We start from the raw sequence: 24,544 nt of genomic DNA, 5'->3' as shown, positions 1-24,544 counted from the left end.
TTTGGTACGGTAATAAACGGGTCCGGGACCCCTTGCATTTTCCCTTCCACTTCACCCGAGATTCTCCCGGAATTCAGCATACACAAAATCGGCGGGTGTGAGGCATCGTTGTCGCTCTCCGAAACAATACAGTCCCATCATCATGCCTGTAAAATTGGCCCCGACGGAGGGGGCTTTGGTTGCGACGTCATTCGAGACTGAGCCGATCCAATGGAAACTGGTTTCGTTGTGTGCTCGATACCCAAATCGATATTCAGTGCCACATTCGATCGTGAAAATGACGTCTGTTGTTGCGCCTATCTCACACTCCACTGTTTCTCCTTCTGATGGTCGAAACATAATGCAACGCCCCTTTTCGGTCTGGCGAATGCCAAGACTGCTGTAGGTAAAGTAGTTCATCCAGAGCACAGTCCCTGCTTCTGTGGCATCTGTCGTAGGGGAAAACGACATCCGTGTCTCCCATACGCAGCGTCTATGAGTTTGCTTGCGGAGAAACATGGTTGGGGAAGCTGGCACCGACAGATTATAAGGACCGCCATAGAGTCGGAGATAACTTGGGCGTTCAGTGAGCGAGTAATCCTTGACAAAGGGCGTGTCTATCAATCATCAGCACAGTTCAATAACCTGTGTGACAACTAGGTGAATTTCATACTCTTTCTATACCACCCCAACTGCATTTCAGGAGCAGTGAACTCGTCTTTCCAAGACACTGGACTCTCAAGCTGATAAAGACCCGGCCCTTGAGATTGAAGCGCAATCTTCTGTCCTTTGTTGATGACAGGCCAATCCTGCTCCCAGTCCATCGGTACCAAGAAGGTTTCTCGGCCTATTTTGTTAGTAAAGTGGTTGACCTGATATCGGAGTGCACTGACCTAGCACCGATTCCTCCCACTTGCCATCTCGTCGTAGTGGACGAACCCCAAGCAAAACAGCCCACCACTGCCCGTTGATATCCTCGACCAAATCAGCATGTCCGGTATTTTGAACTTCATCGTCAACCCCATTACGCCAAAGTGGATTGTTTGGTCCGAGTTCCCAAGGTCCAAGGGGCCCAACCTCGCTGCGACTGACCCATTCTGAATGCCCACTTTCAGTGCCCCCCTCCGCAGTGAAAAGATACCAGTATCTACCGCGCTTGAAGATGTGTGAGCCTTCTGCAACTCCAGAGGAAGACTCGCGAATCAGTTTCGGCTCAGACGTGGAATGGCCGCTTTCCAAGTCAACAGTGCAGATATGAATGGCGAAATCCTTGAGTTTCGCCCCTGGCGTCGGTTGAAGTTTTCGGTAGGTAGACGATAGGTATACGGTCCCATCGTCGTCCCAGAAAAGCTATCTATTGTCATTTGATGTTCGTCATGCTCTTTTTCGTAACTCACATCTTGGTCGAAGCCAACTTGATCAAAATAAATTGGATCAGACCATGCCTTTTCATCCCAGATATTGGTGGTTTTGACATAGAATCCCTGTGGCCACACTCGGTCATCCTGTTGTGGGTGATACCGCTGGAAGCTCGCTGCGATGACATAGTAAATTCCACGATGATACCGGATTGTCGTGGCCCATAAGCCACCTCCTGGCTCTGGTGTATGGATCTGAATCTGGCTGCGCCTGGTCAAGGCATGGCCGATCAACTTCCATTTGATCAAATCCCGACTATGGTATATAGGGGCTCCCGGAAAATATTCAAATGTGGATGTTACAAGGAAAAAGTCTTTGTCGACCCGGATGATGGACGGGTCGGGGTTGAACCCTGGTATGATTGGATTTGTATAACTCATTGTCGCCGAAGTGGTTTGACGATGGTGAAATGCTTTATATATGAACATGAATGTCCCGATTGGTGGAGAAACAACATCCCAAACAGCCAAAAGGCGGGTTGGCTCGTATTGCGGGGTTACCAAGGCCGATAGACCGAGAGGAGTTCTCCAATTTTCGACAATTTCGCTGTTGATTATATAACTGCGGTAGGATTTTGATTGAGGATATAAATGTAGATTCACGGGCTTCATACAGCCTTCCGGTCAAACGTTTCCTATTCAGTCAAAGTGACAATATCAAAGAGCAAATGTTTGATGTCGGAACTTAGGAACATGTATCGTGCTCCCACTGCCATTTCGTTTTAGGTGTAAGGGCTCTAATCTGTATAAGAAAAACCCTCTGCCAACTTTGATCTGTCGATGTGCCTCGATAGAAGATGATTTTGACTAAGACAGGACCAATTGGCCGTGAAGCCTCTTGATTAGATCGGCGTTAACCTTGCCCTTGATTTTAAGTAGAAAATAAAATAGAGTAAAATGAACTAGAACAGCCCCTGCTCAGGACTCCGTTCGTTGTGTTCCAAGAATGCATGCACGCGGTCAAACATTGACAGAATATTTTCGAGCCTATGACACTCTTAATAAAATTTTGTATACGGTGGCAGACCCTCAGCCTGGTCATCTCGCTGTATCGGTCAGCATGCTTACCTCGTCTAAGATACGGAGTAGCTTGACCCTACTAGTGCATCCCCAAATCCCTTCACAACCGCAATTTCATGGTCACAACAGGCAATCTGTTCAGGTCCAAAGTCGGTAAAGGTCGTTGCAACATCAAAGTCAACCCAAACCAGTCTATCGGGGTTTCCACGAACAAGGAGAAGAATTCTGGGGTAGATTTGTTAGTGGTGAACGCCTGTCTAGTGTATCTCTTTCATGCCCTCGACTGCCTTGGGATAGAGCACATCTGAATAGTTCAAGCAGTTTAAACTCTCTGCATTTGGAAAATATTCTAGGAATATTGCTCTTGGGTTGAACTGGTCTTGGACGAAATGTTGGAGAGCAGGATGGAATGCTGTGGGATCTATGCGATTCATGTAGTCGTAGAATGGGAACGAAATGGCGCCTGCAGACACCGGAGGCAAGGAACTTCTCATATGAATTGAGTTCGCAGCGAAACTGATTCAAATCACGGCCTTTTTTGGTATATCCAGGGTCGTCGTTGTCGTGGAAATGCTTCAATGCATACTTGTGTCCATCCAGATCTACCCCGGATATAGAGGATGAATCAGAGCACGCGATCTCCTTGATGATTTGAATCTTGTAGGGATCCATGTTGGTTCAGGAAGTGCTTCTAAGGTGCATTGTTGTCCTGTTGGAAGTCATATTTTGCCAAAGAAGTCAGGCAACGAATAACGTGTGCGGAGCAAGCACCGACAGTCGTTCTCCCCCGTAATCTGACCCAATTTCTCCTTGCACCGGTAAGCAATACTAGAGACGCTTGCAGCAGAAGAAACAACCAAGATGCTGTAATCTGGAGGTTTATTTCTCATCTTATACGCTGTGGTCAATATCAATTTGGGAAATTTCACTTATCGTTCTTTACTTTCTGCTCTTGGTCTACGTGGCAATGACAACTATAAATCTAGATATTACATCTTTAGATAGGCGCTTGTACTATATAACATATTGTTTGAAGTGCTTTGCTATATGCTAAACTGCTAAAATTCGTTTATAGTGTGGTTATTATTTGAGCATTTGAAAGGATAAACTAAACTAGACATAGACCGATCAGCTAAAGCTGCTCAGGTCGCCTGTGAGCCGCTCGGGGCGCCACGGTGACTCATCTCATGCTCTTGGGGCAATTTTGCCATCACCCACAGTAGACTATAAGCATCGCGGATCGAGAAACCCTTAACACTCTCAACAAGTCAAGCGATGCTCCAGACATGTAGATATAAACCCCGTAAACCACCAGGAATTACAGCCTACCAAGAATAAAAGAATCCTGTCAATTCAAATCTCCGAGATTCAGCTCTCAAAGCCTAACAGGAAGCGGTGAACGCCGAAGTTCAACCGGCGTCATTGTCCCCTCATCCCGATCCGGCAACGCGGGTCCAAACTCCGCATTTGATGTGTTTGCATGTCTTTCTCGACGAGAATTCGCTTTCACCTTCAAATGAACCCTCAGTACCATGTCTACCTGTGTGATTCAAGAATCCCATGATGCAAGTCTCATCACGCTCGAGGCTTTGCCTCGCCAACAGTCAGATGCAGAATCAACCTCCGGCCAGCCAAATCAGTTCCCGGTTTTAGAAAAGTGGAACCAGAATCGTCTCAACATGTATCGAACGTTTGCGACGTTCTGGTGTTTTCTCGTGATGGGAGCGAATGATGCTGCTTATGGTGTGAGTTGTGGGGAAAGTGCCTCGGTCGTGATGAATGCTAACTAAATACAGGCCCTGATTCCATATGTAAGATCCCTCATGATCAATGTGCCAAGCTCTAACCTGGATGTCAGCTGGAATCATACTATAACCTATCTTATACGATCGTTTCCTTGGTTTTCTTGTCGCCTCTGGTAGGGTACACCATCGCTGCATTTCTGAATCAGCGCATCCACAACGCCTTTGGACAGCGTGGTGTGGCGATCCTCGGGTCAGGATGCCATCTCATCGCCTATGTGATCAACTGTGTTCACCCGCCCTATCCAGTGCTCGTGGTCGCGTTCATCTTTGCGGGATTAGGCAATGGGGTGGAAGATGCAGCTTGGAACGCATGGATCGGTAATATGGCCAATGCAAATGAGGTGCTGGGATTTTTGCATGGAATCTACGGGGTTGGGGCAGTCATCAGTCCGTTGATCGCAACATCGATGATCGCGAGGGGTGGTCTGCCATGGTATTATTTCTACTATGTCATGGTAAGTGCGTCTCGCCCGCAACACGAGCACAGCTTAATAGTCAGGTTGGATGTGCGGCCGTTGAAATTGTGGTTTCCACTTCTTGCTTCTGGAAATCCACCGCCGTAGAATTCCGTGCAGCGAACAGACAATCAGTTGAGGAGAATAAAAAGGGCGGACTCCGAGATGCACTTTTTAAACGTCCAGCGGCCCGGATCACATGGCTTTGTGCCTTGTTCTTGTTGGGCTATGTTGGTGTGGAGGTCGCCCTTGGAGGGTGGATTGTGACCTTCATGATTCGAGTCCGACAAGGCGGTGCCTTTGCCAGCGGTATGACGGCCACCGGGTTCTGGCTCGGCATCACCGTAGGCCGCGTGATTCTGGGCTTCGTCACACCCCGGGTGGGTGAGAAGATTGCAATCTCGGTGAGATCATCCGCCATCTGCCACGAGATCTGGCACTGACTTTTTCAAGGGATACATTGTTTGTTCAATCGCTTTTGGTCTCGTTCTGTGGCTCGTGCCCCAGTTCTATGCCTCGGCCGTGGCAGTCTCGTTCCAGGGTTTCTTCCTGGGACCTCTCTTTCCAGGGGCCATCGTGATGGTCACCAAGCTTCTGCCCCGGCACCTGCACGTCACGTCGATTGGGTTTGTGGCTGCGTTTGGAGGCAGTGGAGCCGCGATTCTCCCTTTTGCGGTGGGTGTACTGGCACAGGCCAAAGGAGTCAAGGTGCTTCAGCCGTTCATCATTGCTCTGTCAGGTGCCATTCTCCTTACGTGGCTGGGCTTGCCGCGGGTGAAGTTCAGCAGCGAATAAAGCGTCACATGCCATTTTTTCTTATCAGATCGAATCCATGTGATGCAGTCAGCTGATCCCCGAAGGTCTGCTTATTCATGCCGTGAAATCGCCGATCTTCCCAAGGTTATTAGCTGATCTCGGGCTTCGAGATGCCGAGCTGGACTCAGGTTTGCCCCGGTTACCCCAGAACAAATAGGTCGGCACTTGTGCGGGGGAGAAAAGCCACGGTAATTCAGATGAGAAAAATGCCTAGGCTCTCCAGTCCCCATTTTCTGTGCTCCGTAGTGTGTTCTCCATAGTGAAGAGAGAGGGCCCGAAGCCGGAACTCCATCGCGCGGTTCTGATTGGCCGAGCTCTGCCTCGGCTCTTTCCTAGTTAGGACGAATGTCCCTCGGCCTGGGGAAACGTCACTGACTTGTCCCCGGGTTCATAATCCCTGGCTTTCCTCCACTGTGTTTCTCACATCTCTCCAATCTTCACACCATGCCATCTCCTACTCCTGAATGGGTCAAGGCCCTTAAGCCATCGGGTCCGCAAGGCTCCGAGCTGCTCCAACAGGAGCGAGCGCAGTCCAACGTCAACGTGGAAAAGTTGTCCGAATTGCTCCACACCAAGGAATCATTAAAACGTCAAGAATCTCTCCTGGCCCTCTTGCAGCCTGAGAAGGTCTTTGACAAGTCGCAAAACCACTCACTCGGCCGAGTGGAGCGGCTGCAACGCTCTTTGGCCAAGGCCAAGCGCCTTCAGCAGCTGTCGGAGCAACACAAATGGTCAATGGAGGAGCTTCATGCAGCCAATGAGCTGATTGGAGAGCCCACACCCTATGGCTTGCACGCCAGCATGTTCCTGGTAAGTGACAAAATATATACATCGGCAGAACAAGACTAACCGCTCCCTCGTCTTCTAGGTGACTCTCCGGGAACAAGGTACCCCCGAGCAACACAAGCTGTTCCTTGAGCGGGCTCAGAAATACGAAATTATCGGATGTTACGCACAGACCGAATTGGGCCACGGATCCAACGTCCGCGGTCTCGAGACCACCGCCACCTGGAACTCCAGCGACAAGACCTTCACCATCAACTCGCCCACATTGACTGCCTCCAAGTGGTGGATTGGATCCCTCGGTCGCACTGCCAATCATGCTGTTGTGATGGCCCAGCTATTCATCGATGGCAAGAACTATGGTCCTCACCCATTCGTGGTGCAAGTCCGTGACTTGCAGAGCCATCAGCCCTTGGAGAACGTGTATGTGGGCGATATTGGTCCTAAATTTGGATACAAGTAAGTTTGATTTACCAACGGCGCAAGTACAGTGACTAACCCAATCCAGCACTATGGACAACGGCTTCTTGCTGTTCAACAATGTCAAGGTGCCCCATGTCAACATGCTGGCCCGTTTCTCTTCCATCGACAAGAGCACGAATGCCTACTCTCGGCCCGCTCTTCCCTCGTTGGTCTTCGGCACTCTTACCTGGGTGCGATCCAACATTGTTCTCCAGGCTGGTGGTGTCTTGGCTCGTGGTGTTACTATTGCAACCAGATACTGTGCCGTTCGAAGACAGTTCCAGGATCGTGACGCGGACGCCCATGCTGGCGAGAACCAAGTCTTGAACTACAAGATGGTTCAGGTCCGACTCTTGCCACTCCTGGCATCCATGTACGCACTCCACTTCACTGGTCGCGGCATGATGCGTCTCTACGAAGAGAACCAAAGCCGCATGAAGGCTGCCAACTCTCCTGGACAGGACTCGCGTGGCGCTGGACCTGAGGAGCTCCGTGCTGGTGCCAACCTCTTGGCGGATCTCCACGCTACCTCGTGTGGCCTGAAGGCTCTGGCCAGTACCACCGCTGGTGAGGGTTTGGAGGTCTGCCGTCGCGCATGTGGTGGCCATGGATACAGCAGCTACAGCGGCATTGGCCCGTGGTACTCTGACTACCTCCCCACTCTGACCTGGGAGGGTGATAACTACATGCTGACCCAGCAGGTCGCCCGTTACGTAAGTCGTTTTATTAATGATCGTCGCTTCTATTTGATACTAATCCATTTCACAGCTGCTCAAGTCTGCCCGTGCCGTCCTGGCCGGAAAGCCCGCTGGCAACGACACCAGCCAGATCCTTCAGACATACCTTGACCGCCGTGACAAGGGAGCTTCCTTCGATGTGCTCCAAGAGGATAAGGATATTGTGGCTGCATTCGCGTGGCGCACAGCCCACCTGACCTTTGAGGCTCTGAAGCACCGCGATGCCGAGCAGCGCTCCTGGAACAGCCTCTTGGTTGACTTCTGGCGCCTGTCGACCGCTCACTCCCAGTACCTTGTGGTTAAGAACTTCTACGATGCCGTCTCCTCCCCCGAGCTCTCCTCAGCCTTGGACCCTGAGACCAAGGCACTGATGCACCAGCTCTTCCGCCTGTACGCACTTCACACTCTGGAGCGCGAGGCCGCAGAGTTCTTCTCCTCCGGTGCTGTCACCGTCCGACAGATCACCTTGACTCGCACCACCGCTGTCATGAATCTGCTCGATGAGATCCGCCCACACGCTGTTCGCCTCGTCGACTCCTGGGCCATTCCCGACTGGCAGCTTGACAGCAGTCTCGGCCGGTACGACGGTAAGGTGTACGAGGATCTCTTCCGTCGCGCCAGCCAGGAGAACCCGGTCAACGACCTCACCTTCGACCCATACCCCTGGAACTCCGCCCTGCTCAAGAATGAGCCTAAGAGCAAGCTTTAGATACCTGTATACGTTTCTTCGTTGTAATTATTACGCCTGTTTGTGGATGTTAGACCATAGATATGAAATAGATCTCATCAATGGCCATCAATGAAATCAATCTCCCACTTTAATACCAAAGCGCGATGCAACAGTAGCCCGTTGCTAAATACCCTAAGGGCGACCGACATATGCGCCCTGTGGACTACATCTCCCATCTGATTCGCTATTCAAGACCCACTATCTCCCCTATAAGTCTCGTTGGACATTTATAAACCTCGAAACATTATCATTCCTTATTCCAATGATAATTCTTCATATATAAAAATGGAACTCGAATCTAGCAACAGCAACACTGACTTCTCGGAGCCGGATGACCTGGTTCATGCACACGAAGGAAGACAACTCCCCCCAGTGGATGGAGGCAAAGATGCATGGATGTTCCTAGTAGCTGGCTTCATCATCGAAGGATTGACCTGGGGTTAGCAGTGATATGACTATCTACTATCTTGACCGTGCTAATAGTTCTGCAGGTTTCGCGTTTTCTTATGGTGTTTTTCAGGATTATTATCTTTCCAGTGATGAGTTCAAGAACTCGGGTAATATCGCTGCTATTGGTACTTGTGCATTGGTAAAATGTCCGTTTCTATGTTCGATGTGCTTGTGCTAATATACGGCAGGGAATCGCGTATCTCTCTGCTCCTCTGGATTTTGCATTGTTGCTCGGAGTACCTCGCTTTAGAAGACTTGCGACTCCAGTGGGCTTCTTGGTTATGTGTTTGGCGCTAGCTTTAAGTTCTTTCTCCACGACTACGACACATCTTATTCTCTCGCAGGGCGTGGGCTACGGTCTTGGGGCTGGGTTGGCTTATTCGCCTGTCATTCTGTGGATGGGTGAGTGGTTTGTCAAGAAGCGTGGGCTTGCTTTTGGGACTATGTGGGTGCGTTAGGTTCTCATCTTGATTGTGGTAATACCGACTTACTCGATTTTAGGCAGGGACTGGTCTATCTGGTGTTGTGTTCCCCATTGTGCTTCAGTGGATGCTGAACGAGTATGGCTTCCGAACTACTCTGCGCGTCTGGTCTGTTCTCTTGATGATTCTTATTGCGCCGGTTATCTACTTCGTCAAGCCACGTATTCCGACTTCGTCTTCGACTTCTAGCAAGATCAGACCATTCGATCTTGGCTTCATCTGGACACGGTCCTTTGCCATCTATCAAGTGTGCAACACGATCGAAGCATTAGGCTTCTTCCTTCCGGCTGTGTATCTCCCAAGTCAAGCCCGATCATTGGGCGTGACCGGTCCGTTGGCTTCGTTGACTGTCATCTTGTTCAATCTTGCTTCTATTGGTGGATGTGTGGTGATGGGAATGCTCGTGGACAGACACCATGCTACGACTTGCATGCTCCTGTCCAGCGTTGGAACCACACTGTCTGTCTTCCTCATCTGGGGCTTCAGCGTTTCAATTGCGCCTCTATATATATTCTGCATTGTCTATGGTTTCTTTGCGGGCTCATTCACGTCAACATGGACCGCTATCACAAGGGAGACTCAGAAGAAGAATGAACGAGCTGATATGTCGATGATCTTTGGCATCCTCGAGACTGGTCGTGGGATTGGAAATATCGCTAGTGGGTTCTTGAGTGAGGCTTTGATTGCGCATACTGTTTCTACCAGCGCGTATGCCTATGGCAGTACTTACGGCAACATTATCATCTTCACTGGAGTGACAGCTCTATTCGGAGGTGCATGTGCCCTGGCTCGTCCTCTGAAGCTACTCTAATTCCTGAAACCCGCACCGAGGGAATGCCGGGGTGCATATGGCATGGAGTTTTGAAACAAAAGTTATTGGAATTTGATTACTCGAATTAGATATACGTTCTCCATTCTCAGTCTCGATCATCATCCATATTTAGAATGTGAAAGTACTCTCGAGTGGCAGGTTCCGACTCGAATGTCCCACCCAGATCTTGTACTGCCCCTTCTGAAGAGCCCACTGCTGCGCCGTGACATCCCAGCTGCTCAGATCTCTCCGTGTCAACGAGAAAGAGACTGTCGCACTCTTCCCACGTTGTAAAGGCACCTTTTCGAATCCGCGCAGTTGACGTACAGGGCCATTGGGGATTCCAACGTACAACTGTGCCACCTCACTACCATCCACCGAGCCTGAGTTTTGCACGGTAGCAGAGACGTGCACGAGTTCATCCCAAAGGCGAGGGTTGCCACCTTCCACAATCTTAGCTGCGGCTGGGTATGTTGACCAGGGGGTACTCTTCTTCTGTAACTGAAGACTGGAGTATTTGAAGGTGGTATATGATAGTCCATATCCGAACTCGAATCGAGGGACAATCCCCTGGGAGTCGAATGCGCGATAATCAATGAATTGCCCCTCCGTAAAGTCGGACTGTGGGTATTGCCAGTAGTCCCCTTCCGGCTGAGAGGGTTGCAGTAAGTCTCCGTAATCGCTTGCCTGTTTGGCGACGGTGTAAGGAAGCCGTCCTGATGGGTTGGCCTGGCCGTAAAGAAGTTCAACAACTGCGCGACCGGAATCCTGACCGGGCAAGTGAGCGAATATGACTGCGGTGATGTTTGCATTCTCAATCCAGTCATCGACAACACGAATACCCGCATTGTGAATCACAACTACAGTGTTGGAACACTTGCTCGCCACGTTGGTAATCAATGTGTCGCTGTACTCATCACTCAGTCCAGGACGATCAAAGCCTTCACTGGCGTAGCTGTTAACGAAGACTAGACAGACGTCCGAAGTGGGATCCACGTCAGGGTCCTGAGAATCGAAATCCCACATGACAGAGCTACCATCGGCGTAGGCCTGGCGCTGAATAGCATCAATGGGACTATCCACGTACGCGGCGGAGTTGGCACCCGAGCCTCCTCCAACGTATAAAGTGCTATTTTGAGTCACAGGAGTCCCCTGGGTCCAGCCGAGCGAGACCTCCAAGAAGTCCGGCCCTTTGGCGTCATATCCAAATACCGATACAAGACCGGGCTTGTTCAAGGGTAGTGCGTTTTTCGTGTTCTTGACCAGAACGTGTCCTTCAATGGCTCCCTGAAGCAAAGTGTCTTTCGAATCTGCAGACTTTCCGATCACTTTTTTATGCGGGGCGCTGACATCTGAGGGCATACCAATGCCTGGATTAGGAATGCCCGTGTCTTGCTTGAACTGGTACCAAGTTGCCATGATACTAATAGTACCAATGTTAGTTTTTAGTAAACATAGAAGCAGCAAGAGCGATTGCATACCGAGTAACCATGTCATCCAACCTGGAGGCCTTCATGGATCCATTGGCGATGGCAGTTTCTAAATTACCTCCCCACAACGATGAAGAAGGCATCACCATATCCAGACCCGCATTGGCTGCTGCAATGCCAGCATGCTGAGCACCCCAGTCAGTGATCACATAGCCTGGGGATGTTAGTTGGGCTGGCAGTGACTATAGAAGAGTAACTCACCTTGAAATCCAAGTTCGGTTTTGAGCAGACCGTTGAGAGTCTTGCTGTTTTGGCAGCCGTATGAATTGTTGATCCGTTGGTATGAACACATTATCGATGCACTACCAGCCAGCACAGCATCCTGAAACGGCCATAGATACAGTTCATGCATAGTCTTGTCATCTATGTTGGAAGATACCGCCGCCACAGCTTCACCTTGTGCGTTCTTTCCAGGGTTCCGGTTTGTTTCTTGCTCATTTGCGATGTAGTGCTAGTAATTGTTAGCTCATTCCTTCAAAACCAACACATCGACCTTACCTTTGTAGATGTTCCCACTCCTGCCGACTGTACACCCGTGATTGTCTCATACACAAGTGCACCAGTCAGATAGGGATCAGTCGAAAACCCTTCCCAGTTCCGTCCGCTTTCAACGACACGGCCGAGAGGGCCAACAACGGGTCCAAGTAAGAGATTCACGCCTTTTCTACGGAACTCAGCACCCATGTGACTTCCTCGTTGGTTGGCCAAATTCTTGTTCCAGCTATACGGTATGATCAGTTTGCGGTAAATTCAAGTCAGTGGAAGTTCTTACCTAGCTCCGACATGAATCCCACTGGGCCAACTACTGACATAATCGGTTCCTCTCTAATACTTGTCAGATGAATTACATCGACTTCGACGGTTAGTACTCACCAACCCATTGCCAGCGTCAGAGACACAGAAGCCAGGAAATCCTAGGTGCTCAACCGCTCCAATGTTGCCGGAACACCCATTCTTAACCGAGACTCCTGCTGTTAAATTGACCTTTTCCTCGGGAGTGAGCTTGCCAACAAATTGTCTAGCTTTCTGATAAGCTGAGGTCCATGAACCGGAGCCAGTCCCCTCCGCTAAAGCTTTAGTTAGTATTTGTCTTCCTGCCCCGAACAAACCCAGGGATCACATACGCGACGGGTAGACTGGTGGAGACTGTCCATAGAAGAAATTGTCACTGGTGATATTCTCCGCTTGTGTGGCAGAACTTAGAGCAAGGCTTAGCAAGAGGCCCGAAGTATAGGCTTTGTATACCATCTTTGCAGATGAAGATCGCAGAACACAGCTTTTTTGACAGGTGATATCCTCCAATTTATACTTGAACCTCCGCAGTGGTCCCGAAATGCAACCGAGTGCTAGTGAGATAGAGGGATAATCACTATCCCCTCCTAGAGCTGGGCGCTCGACTTGCTAGAGCGCTGGTGGAACAAGGTCGACTATTTCCAAACTAGTCTTCTCATAAGAGAGGGGTATAATCGGCTAGAGGCTAAATACAAATTAGATACTTTGCATTGACGTCTACGGAAATGCCGGGGAATCTCTACACCGCAACGCGTGCAAGCGCGTAGTTGTGCATTCCGTGGACATACCATCTTCGGTATGATGAATGCCGATCTCGCAATTTGCTGCATGTCGCATAACAGAATCTTAGTAGTATGTTGCAATGAGCGTCAGAATCGGCACAGCAGAGAGGATAAATTGGGTATACTGCATAAGTTTATCGTCGGCAGCACCCGCTCACCCCGCATTTTGGTTTCCCCATGGGGAAACGATGAAGTATATAGTTGTATCGCATTGTACCTGACCAGCCTCGGGGAGGAAAACTGGACAAACCGGATTTGCCGTGATATCCGATCGCAGGTACTGCATTCAAGGCTTATACGCTTCAAGTGCTTGTGGGCCCAATTCCCGGCTTTTCTCCGTGAATTCATCGTGACTTGCCTTGCTAACCCTAACGCGTGAGACTTGATACGCCCATTCCCCTCTTTACACCCCGCTGCTTACACATAAGGGTGCAATTCTAAGATACGTCGATAGGGATTTTGTCTTTCTTGCTTAAAAATATATATATTCCACGGTGTGGGTAGCCAAAAAAGAAGAGTGGGATAGGCCTGAAGGAACCAACCAGTCTCATATGTTAAAGGCTACGATGCAAGTAGGAATGATGACCGGTACGACCGTACAATATAGATAATCTAATAATAGATTATCGAGGTGTTTAAGTCTGGAGATTCTCATTTGCGTGAGAATCTCCTTATATACCAGAAAACTCTGCCTTAAGCTAGTCCTAATTAGATTTCCCAGGTGATGAATCACTGTGGTTGCCGTCATGGCTCATTCATGGCATAAACCATGGCCGGCCACCATAAATCTCAACATCATATCTTTGCAGTACGGCCGAAGTAAAAGCATCAATGAAGTTCTCCCGTTCAGTTGAATAATTTGTTCCATGGACGTTCCTGCGATATACAAGTTCTCGACTCTTAGTAAGACTGGAGATACTAACTTTGAAGTTAGTGCCAATTCGTGTTGGATTATAGTACATTCTGTTCGCCTTTACCAACCAATATGATGCTGTCTGTCGCATCCTCCTCTGACTTTTAACTTTCGGTCTCCTCCCTGTGGCGCTTTTGCTTCGTGCATTTGTGCCGAGCTGGGCTCTGAGAATCGTGATGGGGGTCGGACTGCCCCTCTTGCGGGGTCTTTGCCGTTGTTGATTGACCGTGCGAGTCTAGCTGGAATTCCGAAGTCTCCTCTCAGTTAAAAATCGAATGGTCCTTTTTCGACAGTTTCAGATGAGCAAGGGCTCATGAAATCTCGATAGAGGACAGCAAGGAAGTAAAAACAATAAAAAAAGCGATATGGGACAAGGCAAAGGATTAACAGGGAAGAAGAGGAAGAAGGAAGCAGAAATGAGAGAGTAAAAAGCTTATCTTTTCCCCTGATATGTCATCTCTGAATTGAGACATACGTATGTACTGTCAGTACCCGTTCCTGGATCCACTGGAAGAGGTGAAAATTGTGTTGTTTCGCTTTGCCATTTGGGCTTTCTTCAAGTACGAAATTGTCTTGCTCCAGGCTTTCAGATAGGACTCAATGTATGCGTACCTCTCCTTTCCCGGCACTGAGCTGCAAAAACGCCTTTGCTGTCTATTACTGTGAAAGTAATGAATGGATGTAGATGCGAGCCAATCTCATGCGTGACAGGAAAACCAAGGAATACTTTGTCTAATGGGAGAGCCTCTCGTACGAAGAAGCGGAATGGGCACTTGATAGAAACGCGGTGGGTTGTAAAGACCTAATTTGAGAATTTGAGCATCGACGGGTAGAATAAATCAGCTATATTATAGCAACGACTAATCCAAGTTGATAGATCGGGTCTCAGACTAGATCTCAGAATGACCTGGGTACTCCACGAAGTAGCATTTCATACAAATTCACCCTTTATCTACTTAGGACACAGAGTTACTACCTTAGACTCATTCCCACGCGTCATCTCTTATAATCACTTATCTTTCAGTCACTACCCCAAACTAAGTCAAGTCTTGTACATGGTCAGTGTCTTGAGGGCCATGTTAAAAACACGTCTCGCTGCCCAGGATTGCCGAGTTCATCATGTGCCTGGATGTCAAAAGTTAAATACGATGAAATTGCATGTAAAGTGGAATGCTTTCCTTGACTCTAACTCCCAGAAGCTGGAGACAAGACGTACCTCAAATTACTGTCATATAGTTAAAGTACGTACCGAATGTCCCCAAAGTCCGAAATTTGTATGCAAGAATTGATGATTTATGTGATTTATTAAGATAGACTTGTTGTATTTTTAGATTTGTTGTATTTTTTAAGGTAAAATATGTGGTCAAATATAATACTGAAAAAAATGCCAATCCCAACGCTAATGTTATACATCCATGATTCTAAGGGGAGGCGTAGTTCTAACATGTCTGTCCCTTTCTTTACGATCTCTCAGTCGCTACGGCGAACACAGCTCGAACTTCATTCTGTTTCAACTTCCCCCTCTCACGAATCTTACAAAATAATCTTCACTTCATGGAGCAACAGAAGTTGAACTCATCCACGCACAAATAAAAGACGTTGGATAAGCATAGCAGTAACGCAGATCAATAACCGGCTACGCCTCACACATCACACTTTCCAAGCTGACACCATCACAAGGCCAGATATCGAGCGGTCTCGATGGATACCTGGCGACGCCGCCACAGCCAAGAACATCACACAGGCGTGATACGCGAGCCCAGCGCACGTCTGATCGACAAGCTCTTCTCTGAATATTCTGTCAATCACCTATCAAGACCGACATCATTATCATCACTCATCGGCTCATCGCGTGGTGACCCTCTATCCACCACCGTCCCTTTCCGAAGGACAACAGACACGGCACATATCGGAGGACAGTAAGTCGGCGAAACGGCTCCAAGCGTTCATGTTGCTGGCATATCACATCAATGGGTTCCACAACGAGATCCTCTGAGCCACGCAATTGTATTTAGTCCATTACTGGTACAACTCATTGAATACGCTATAGACCAATACGAGACACCCGAACTGCCGACAAAGAACCCATACCCTCCAAACTGGGCAATTGACTCGGACGACGGCATTTCGAGGAAATAGCCGGGCGTTCAGAAAGTTAGGCTGCAAGCTTCTTGAAGCGAGGTCGGGCAGTGTACATAGATCTGTGAATCATTTGACTTGTGTGTAGTAGCAGACAGCGTTGTAAATTCTGGTATCTGCTGAAAAGGTTGGTTCGTTGTCCTGTGGAGCTGTGAGTAGGTCGTAAGTGCTTGAGTAAAGAAAGCTCAAAGTACAGCTGATTATCTCTTTGCCAAAGCCCGACCAGTAGAGTATCCTGTAAATTGAATATTTTTATGCTGCAGTAGCTCAAACTGTTGCTTGCTGAGTCTGGAGTTGGCCTTTGCCATGATTGTCAGGTGGATTTCCGGGTAATTGGTTGTGGGATTCTCTGAATGAAAGGTTGTCAGCGGACTTGATCAGTTAGAAAAACTTAATTGGAATTGTCTGGGAATGCCTTGATGAAATAAAAACCGAGTGTCTCCTAAGCAGTGTACAGGAGGTGGTCGCCTCCATGTAAGACTCAACTAAATCTCCGAATAGAGGGAGAAGTGGAGAATAGCGACTGGCTCATTATCATATGATTAGATATGAGATCGTTCCGGGCATAGCAGCCGTCCCCCGAATAGCTCCTTTCACGAAGTCCATGGAATTGCGCTATCCATAACGGGAAGAGGTACTCATAGCCACCGAGTCACCTACTCCGCTTCGGTTAGACTCTGACTTCGAGTCATGTGAGGATTTAGGGCGCAGAAAGCTATGAGAGCGCCGTCGAATGCGACATATACACTTGCATTTTTCAAATAGTCGATTGTATAGAATCCAGGGCCGAACTCGTTATCCCAGTTGCCTGCTTTTCGCCCAGGAATGAAAATATCAGCGTTGATTCCAGGGCATGAAGGTTCACTGCTATTACCCGAGATATTAAAGACAACCAGTAATCTTGACTTGGATATCGGCAGAACTGAAAGCTGTAATTGCGCATTCGGTTGTATCAAGCAACAGCAATACTCTTTTGAATGCTCTTTAAAAAGCTCATTTTAATCCATCTACTAAACCTCGGAGCATGTAGCCATAATGAACTGAAATGAGACGTAGTATAAGCGCATCTGGCCCATTCACCCCTAAGACCCTGCCAAGACTATCAACTAATGCCCGACACGATGCAAACCCTGCAAACCGTCAGGAGTCAAGAGATCCAAGAGACGGAGAAACAGTCTGAGAGCCCCAGACAAATAGACGAGCTCCAATCAAAAAGGTAATACTCCGGTGGTGGTCCCCCAAACCCTATCATTTACCCGCCCCAACGGGAATTTAGACTTGGATTTGAGCCATGATGCGTGTCAATTCACTTTTCTGTCTGTTTCTTGGATTTATGATGTCCCTGCTATAGGATGATCTGGTATGAATCTTCAAGAGCGCCACCAGCTCATGGGAGCGCCATGGGCGGCCGGGTCATCGGCAGGGGCGCATTCTAGCCCCGGGTGCATTTACCCGTCCTCGGTAAAAGAGGATGTGGTGACCAACATTTTGATTGCTCAACGTATGCCCTCTATGTTTTCCGTCTACTTTTATATGTGACATAATCACTCGGGATTCCTTCTTTCATGCTGGGAGAGTACCCCCGTCCAGGAAATTAGCTATCGTCCTCGTGCTATATGTCCTTCAAACCATGTTGCGAGTGGAAAATGTAAGAGAACGGTACCCTATTTTCAATGCCACTGTCACTTGTAGATTCAATTTTGCTTCTGTAGTCTGAATCTAGACAGCTCTAAGATAAACATCCCTCGAGACAGATGACACTAGTCGGGATTTACCGCCATTCACATGGAGGGGTAATTCAGGATCCAATGTAACCAAAACCTAGAAGCTCCCAAGGAACTCCCATCGCAGGGGGGTGATTTGGAGGATACCATTGTGGTAAACTCAGCCAATATCGCGTCAACTAGAGAGATGGGCATTGTCGACATTCCAAGCATCCAAGATAGCCCTGTATATGACAGCTTGGCTAAGCGGAACCGGCTACATATGTATACTGTAACATAATGCCAGGCTCTAGTGCAGTCTTGGTACGAACAAGGAAAGAGAAAACACCGACCACAGATCTAATCTTCTCTTTCACTCATGAACACACCCATAATACAAGTTCCATCAATGACGTCGGTATGCCGATCCACGGGCCGACACCTATACAGACGCGAAGAACAACAGCCATACAGACAATCATACCGGAAGAAGCCAGTTTGCGGGAAACCTGCGAGATCCCCGGCTAAATCCCCAGCTCGGTTAATACGTGTTCAGCCGAACAATGGCCCGACTGGCTCTGCGTGGCCGCCGACCCGCCAATGACGTCCATCCCCGACTTTGGCATCCCCGGGATTTCTGCCCTCTCCGCAATTCCCTTTGCCCATCTTTGCCCGTCCGGGGTTGACCCCCCGGTCCCGGTGTCGTGCCATGCGACCCTGATACGCATTGGCCCGTCGACTTATAAAAACGCCGTGCCGCAAGCTTCTCGGGCGACATCTTCCGACTAGCGACGATGTATACCATCACAAATATATACGGTATGTTCGAGTGCATCAATGGTTACTGGCACGACTAATGTCCAGCAGTCCTTGCCGCGTTCGGCACCATTGGAGGTGCTCTTTTCGGTTTCGATGTGAGGTGTGTATTCATTTTCATCTACCGATGACAATAACTAACACAATGCCAGCTCGATGAGCGCCTGGATTGGCGTGGATACATATATGGACTATTTCGGCTCGCCGAATTCTAATCTTCAAGGAGGAGTGCGTATTCTCTGCACGGGGTATCTTCAACATGCTAACAGGTACACCATCTTAGATTACAGCTTCCATGTCTGCCGGTTCCTTCGCCGGCTCGATTGCTGCTGGTTGGCTATCCGATATCCTTGGCCGTCGCTATGCCCTGATGATCGCTTCGCTGGTTTGGATTGTTGGTGCCATGGTGCAGTGCAGCGCACAGAATGTGACCCATCTGGTTGCGGGCCGCGTCGTCAGTGGCCTCGCTGTCGGCGTGACCTCCTCCCAGGTCTGTGTCTACCTGTCTGAACTTGCGCCCGCTCGCATTCGTGGCCGTATCGTCGGTATTCAGCAATGGGCTATCGAATGGGGTATTTTGATCATGTACCTGGTTGCTTATGGCTGTGTCGTGGGTGTATCCGGTCCTGCTGCCTTCCGTATCTGCTGGGGTGTGCAGGCGGTTCCCGGTCTGATCCTCTTCATTGCGCTGTTCTTCTTCCCCGAGTCTCCTCGTTGGCTTGCATCTGTGGAGCGCTGGGAAGAGGCTTTGGATACCCTGGCTCTCCTGCATGCCAACGGTGATCGTCATGATCCCGTTGTGCAGGTCGAATTCGAAGAGGTCCAAGAGGCTGTACGAGTCGCACATCAAGCTCAAGATGTTTCTTTCTTGGCTTTGTTCGGCCCGCGCATTTGGAGACGCACCATGTGTGGAATGACGGTTCAGATGTGGCAGCAGCTTTTGGGTGGTAATGTTGCAATGTACTACGTGGTCTATATCTTCCAGATGGCTGGCATGGTGAGTATCGTCGACTGTGATGTACGGAGCATTTGCTGACTTTCGATTGCAGACCGGCAACACGACCCTATGGTCATCGGCTATTCAATATGTAATCTTCTTGGTGACTACCGGCGTGATGCTTCCATATATCGACCGCGTCGGTCGGAGAAATCTGCTTCTGGTCGGATCTGTGTCTTGCATGATTGTCCATTTCATCATTGCTGGCGTTATGGCCAGTAAAGGAAGACCTGTTCCCAATGTGAATGGAAATGCCAATTTGACTTGGGAAATCAAGGGTAGTGCTGGCATGACTGTCATAGCATTTTCATACATCTTCACCGGAATCTACGGCTTGACATGGGTATGTTATTTGCTTCTCTTGATATACTCTCCTAATGATAAAGTATTTTACTGACACTTCTAGGCTCCCACCGGGTGGATTTACGCGTCAGAGGTCTTCCCACTGAAGTACCGAGCCAAGGGTGTCGGTGTTTCAGCAGCGACTAACTGGATCTTCAACTTTGCCCTCGCATACTTTGTAGCACCAGCCTTCCACAACATCCAGTGGAAGACGTACATTATCTTCGGAGTTTTCTGCACGGTGATGACCTTCCATGTGTTCTTCATGTACCCTGAGACAGTGGGCCGCTCCCTGGAGGAGATTGACATGGTCTTTGAGACCAATGTCAAGCCATGGCACACTCACAAAATCAGTGATATGTTTGGGGAGGAAGTTGAGCGCCATAAGGATGTCAGTGCCAAGAAAGACGCCGGTGGTGCTAGCCATGAGGAGGTGGTTTAAATAGAGATTGAGACGGAGCCGCCCTAAACGAACTATAACAAAGCCGCTAGGCGCTTAGAATCCTTCATGAGTCAATGAGAATCAGTTACAGATTATACTATACTTTAAATGATGTACTACTAGGGCTTAGCCAATCACAAAAATACAAGTAGGGTTTCAGCCGCATCAGTATCCCCAAACTCGATAGTGTTTAGATCTCTAGTAGGTACTGTTTTGAAAACTTTCCTTGAGTACGCGTCCGCCTACGCACAGCTGTAATAAAACGGAATCTAAGCATAACTCGAAAATAGATCGATTGAATAAATATAGTGACATTGAAAATCGTTCAGTCTAACATGGGTATTAGATCTTTCCACACGAAAAGATCGAGATAGACTTTTCACAAAAGTTAAACAAAGAATGAAACCGACATAGAAAGCCGAGTTGCTTCAAGCAGAACCATTGGTCGGTCTGTCATCCATTCTCCGCATAATGAATAAAATCGACAGAACAACGCGATTCGAATCAAACAGATCGTTCCTCACTTGTGTTTCCATCGCTATATTTCTCTGCATGTTGGCTATGACTCTGGCCGTGAGCCTTGCTCTCCTTGTTCATGATGCTGGCACGACGAACGGCACTATCTTCGATATCATCCAGAGTACGCAGGAGTTCACCATTCGGACCGTACATGTGCGGCTCGGTGCGGGCAACCGAGACCACATTGAAGACATTTGTAGTCTTGCGGAAGATGAGGTCCATCTCTTCCAGGGACCGCATGGTGGTTTCTGGGAAGAAGAAGTAGACGACAGGTACGATGGCCGCGTTACTAAATCGAGTCAGTATGAGATACATTGCGGGTAATTTTATAAGAGAAACACTCACATTACGGCGAAAATAACGTAGGTTTTGTAGCCGATGCTCTGGAAGGCCACGGGGGTGATCATGACAACCATGAAGTTCCAGATCCAGTTGGAAGAGGTAGAAAGCGCATTGGCTGGTGCACGAATCTTCAATGGAACAATTTCGGCAGGGTACAGCCAAGTCATACCAAGCCAGCCGATAGCAAAGAAGGTGTTGAACACGAACAAGAAAACTGTTTGGGCAACGCCAGCCTTGACACCGGTAGAGGTCTGCTTGTGGGAGGAGGAAATGCTGTCGGAGATGGCCAGAACCGCCATGGAAATGGACATTCCGACTGCGCCAAACAGCATAAGTGACCGACGTCCAAACTTCTCCACAGTAAACACGGCGATCCAGGAAGCAATGAAATATTCAGTTCCGTTGCAGGCGGCGATTAAACGTGATGTCGTGGCGTCCAGTCCGACATTGGATTCAAGTAGAGTTGGGATATAGTAAGTAATCAGGTTGATACCAGAGATCTGCTGGAACATTTGGTTGACATATGCGAGCATAGTGCGGTGGAAGTGACGGTCCTCGCCCATGGTGAACATATCTCGGAACGATCCTTTTGCCATCTCCAGAACGGTCGCCTTGATAGCAGTGAACTCGGTGTCAATGAACAGCTCATCGGTCTCGTCACCCATCAAGCATGCCAGGACTTCCCTTGCTTCTTCCTCACGGCCCTTCAGGATGAGCCAACGGGGTGATTCAGGCAGGAACATGACGAATCCTAAAATAATGGCCGCGAAGAAGATCTGGAAAGCCAACGGGAACCGCCAGGCAACTTCATTGGGGTCGGCAAACATCAATCCAAAATCGATCCAGTAACTGATGGTGATACCGCAAGTGATCATGGCACCCTCGATCATGACCATTTGGCCTCGTCGGTGAGACTTGCAGCATTCTATTCAAATCAGCCTTTTCTTGCCCATCAACGAAGTAGTGATGTTTCGATCATCGATGTCACTTGGGGTTCAAATCCACTTACCGGACTGCCAGGTAGGAACCGTGGATGTGTTGATGCCATTGCCTGGTATTAATTGTTAGAAACTTTCACCAGCACTTTGCTTAGTGACACTTACCGAACCCGGTTACCAATCGACCGACAACGAGTTGAGCAAGCCCGTACGAAGTACACTGCAGAATCGCACCGATGCACATGATGAAAGATCCCACGAAGATAGCCTTGCGACGACCCAGGATGTTACCAATCCAAATCGTGGGAATTGAGCCGGCGAAACATCCCAAGTTGTATGCTGCAACTGTGATACCCTGACGTGTTGACTGGTTATTCTTCTCTGCTTGCGTCCATCCTTCGGTATATGAATCCAACGTGTTGATTTCAGGGAAGTATTTGTTGAAAGAAGTGAGCGTAAGCAAGCCACCGGTCACACCTTGGTCATATCCGAACAACAAAAAGTCCATGCCAGCCAGAAAGCCAATGGCGATCTGCAGCTTGGTGCCGTTCAGGCCCAAGAACCGCTTTGTCTGCATTTTGGGCGCGCTTGAGTAAGAAGCCTCTTCTGCTGTGAATACCCCAAAACGATACTAGACCGAGCCAGTCGGAGAATGGGAACAGTACAAGATAGAGAAGATCGCAAAAGACAAAACGATGATCAACGCGGGGAACTCGGCAGGTTTTAAAGGACTTGACCGGGGTGCCTTGACCCCCAGACCAGGGGTCTTGTTATGGCTTCATCCTGCTGCCGAGCCGCGGCGACAAAGCAAACAAAATATGATTCGGGGAGTGAATTCACCGGCTCCACCCCTCCTGATGCGAGCAATGAGCCCCGAGTTTCCAGAATAGCACAGGCCATCAACGGCTCTAGACATGGCGTAGCCCGGGAATTGCCCACACCAGTCGAAGAGACCAATCAGCTTTGCATACATCGGGCAAAGGCATCGGGCGACAGCTTCGGCTTCTCCAAACTCAGTTAGCTGCTCTCACTCGGCTGGACGGTTCAGGTTCAGCCCCGCCGATCGCCTTTCAGTGGCTTGTTCTATACATGTGGAAACTCCCCCGCGTCTCTACAGAAAATTGGGTCTGGGGTTGGAATCTGGGGATGTGAGGTGTTAATGTTTGAGCTTCGGATTGAATTGGGATTCACGCTTGGCTTAGAGGCTTGTCTATGCCAATGCAGTGCCAATGTGGTGCCAATATTATGCTACTTTAGCTTGTCGACTGAGCGATAATTCATGAGAAATAGTGTTCAACCCTATACGCCATCAGCCCATGCCTCTCCGACCAGGGGGCGAAAAATAGCCCTGGAACATCTTGGCAATGCGTGTGTCCTAAACTTGTTTTCTTTGTTCGCAGATTGGTCTCCATGCTACAGTTGGCTACATTTCGGTACCAGGGACCAGGGGTACCAAACCCTTATTTCCCCTGTCTACTGCTTCTTTTCTTTAGTTCTCGGCCAGAGTGAGGTGTTTGACGTCTCCATCTCCAAAGGTGACGGTGACTCAGTTCTGGAGAAAAAAATGTCGCACGACAAGCAGCCACAGTCTCCACTGCCAATAGCATCAGCCAACAAGATCCGCCCAATTTTGTCGCGTTATAGTCTCTCTGTCCCCCGGATCCTGGGGGATGCGCAATGCAACCTACCCCTTTAGGCAGTTCCGGTTTAGCCCGCGTCCTGTCGCGTCCTCGCTTGGTCGCGTGGCATAGCCAAATTCTCAGATCCGGCTTCGAAATCTGATCGAAATCTACTGCCCTTGCCTTGTTGGTCAGTAAATATGTGTGGCGCCTCCCGGACGCCGCTGAAGTCATCCAACCTTCGCAAAGTTTCGCGACAGCCACGGCGTGCAGATCTCCCTGAGCACTGTCTTCCGCGATTTAGCCCCGGTCGCGTATTTCACGCGAAACCGCAGCATGAGTTGGGCAATAAGTTCACAGTGTTGATATCCAATTGCGCGTGCTATACTGCACTGTAGATGAGATTCGCGCCTCGCTTTCTTGTGCTCCTTGGAGTTCAGAGGGGAAATAGTACATGCTTGAGGTCTACGAAGCAATTCGAATCTTTGAGGGAATCTATTTACGATGGAACAATATCTAGTCAGTAATCTAGTCTCCAGACATAGCATCATTGTTAGATTGCTACTAAACATGATCACCAAGCAATTTGCCGATTTTGGCGGGGATCCGACACTATGCGTGACCATGACCCTTGCTGCTAGGAGGCTGAACGCGGTCGTGTTTGGTGGAACGACATGCAGATGGGATTCTAGAATTCGTTCATTACAGTAGAATGCTTCTTTGGCCGAACAGCCCTGTCATCCCGGTGGCCGCATCTTGCAG

General features: G+C 49.0%; 8 protein-coding genes across 8 annotated transcripts; 4 read left to right on the top strand and 4 right to left on the bottom strand.

Annotated features, from left to right (window-relative positions):
- Positions 1-51: 51 nt before the first annotated feature.
- On the bottom strand, positions 52-1,778 carry N7511_007096 (glycoside hydrolase family 43 protein; the record flags this gene model as incomplete). The annotated part of the gene is made up of 4 exons (XM_057129473.1): positions 52-596; positions 653-826; positions 873-1,329; positions 1,377-1,778. 4 exons carry the CDS (start codon positions 1,776-1,778, stop codon positions 52-54), a joined length of 1,578 nt encoding a protein of 525 aa, XP_056982541.1.
- A 617-nt stretch (positions 1,779-2,395) lies between these two features.
- Positions 2,396-3,089, bottom strand: N7511_007095 (uncharacterized protein; the record flags this gene model as incomplete). The annotated part of the gene is made up of 3 exons (XM_057129472.1): positions 2,396-2,443; positions 2,498-2,642; positions 3,004-3,089. 3 exons carry the CDS (start codon positions 3,087-3,089, stop codon positions 2,396-2,398), a joined length of 279 nt encoding a protein of 92 aa, XP_056982540.1.
- An 860-nt stretch (positions 3,090-3,949) lies between these two features.
- N7511_007094 (MFS transporter) lies at positions 3,950-5,472 on the top strand (the record flags this gene model as incomplete). Its single annotated transcript, XM_057129471.1, has 5 exons — positions 3,950-4,162; positions 4,214-4,228; positions 4,276-4,677; positions 4,722-5,081; positions 5,131-5,472. The coding sequence occupies 5 exons, from the start codon at positions 3,950-3,952 to the stop codon at positions 5,470-5,472; spliced, it is 1,332 nt and encodes a 443-aa protein (XP_056982539.1).
- A 465-nt stretch (positions 5,473-5,937) lies between these two features.
- On the top strand, positions 5,938-8,184 carry N7511_007093 (uncharacterized protein; the record flags this gene model as incomplete). The annotated part of the gene is made up of 4 exons (XM_057129470.1): positions 5,938-6,303; positions 6,362-6,735; positions 6,785-7,451; positions 7,507-8,184. The coding sequence occupies 4 exons, from the start codon at positions 5,938-5,940 to the stop codon at positions 8,182-8,184; spliced, it is 2,085 nt and encodes a 694-aa protein (XP_056982538.1).
- A 306-nt stretch (positions 8,185-8,490) lies between these two features.
- On the top strand, positions 8,491-9,948 carry N7511_007092 (uncharacterized protein; the record flags this gene model as incomplete). The annotated part of the gene is made up of 4 exons (XM_057129469.1): positions 8,491-8,644; positions 8,697-8,794; positions 8,844-9,104; positions 9,157-9,948. 4 exons carry the CDS (start codon positions 8,491-8,493, stop codon positions 9,946-9,948), a joined length of 1,305 nt encoding a protein of 434 aa, XP_056982537.1.
- A 129-nt stretch (positions 9,949-10,077) lies between these two features.
- Positions 10,078-12,686, bottom strand: N7511_007091 (beta-glucosidase; the record flags this gene model as incomplete). The annotated part of the gene is made up of 7 exons (XM_057129468.1): positions 10,078-11,371; positions 11,430-11,592; positions 11,640-11,889; positions 11,937-12,159; positions 12,211-12,263; positions 12,312-12,505; positions 12,563-12,686. 7 exons carry the CDS (start codon positions 12,684-12,686, stop codon positions 10,078-10,080), a joined length of 2,301 nt encoding a protein of 766 aa, XP_056982536.1.
- Positions 12,687-18,561: 5,875 nt separating this feature from the next.
- N7511_007090 (sugar porter family MFS transporter) lies at positions 18,562-20,364 on the top strand (the record flags this gene model as incomplete). The annotated part of the gene is made up of 6 exons (XM_057129467.1): positions 18,562-18,586; positions 18,635-18,686; positions 18,736-18,811; positions 18,867-19,580; positions 19,633-19,923; positions 19,987-20,364. 6 exons carry the CDS (start codon positions 18,562-18,564, stop codon positions 20,362-20,364), a joined length of 1,536 nt encoding a protein of 511 aa, XP_056982535.1.
- Positions 20,365-20,868: 504 nt separating this feature from the next.
- Positions 20,869-22,740, bottom strand: N7511_007089 (uncharacterized protein; the record flags this gene model as incomplete). The annotated part of the gene is made up of 4 exons (XM_057129466.1): positions 20,869-21,172; positions 21,229-22,150; positions 22,235-22,276; positions 22,329-22,740. 4 exons carry the CDS (start codon positions 22,738-22,740, stop codon positions 20,869-20,871), a joined length of 1,680 nt encoding a protein of 559 aa, XP_056982534.1.
- Between the last annotated feature and the right edge of the window lie 1,804 nt (positions 22,741-24,544).

The sequence above is a fragment of the Penicillium nucicola genome, assembly GCF_028828085.1.
Source record: "Penicillium nucicola strain IBT 29836 chromosome Unknown utg000007l, whole genome shotgun sequence".
NCBI classification, from domain to species: domain Eukaryota; kingdom Fungi; phylum Ascomycota; class Eurotiomycetes; order Eurotiales; family Aspergillaceae; genus Penicillium; species Penicillium nucicola.
This window is presented reverse-complemented; position numbering and strand designations above follow the sequence as displayed.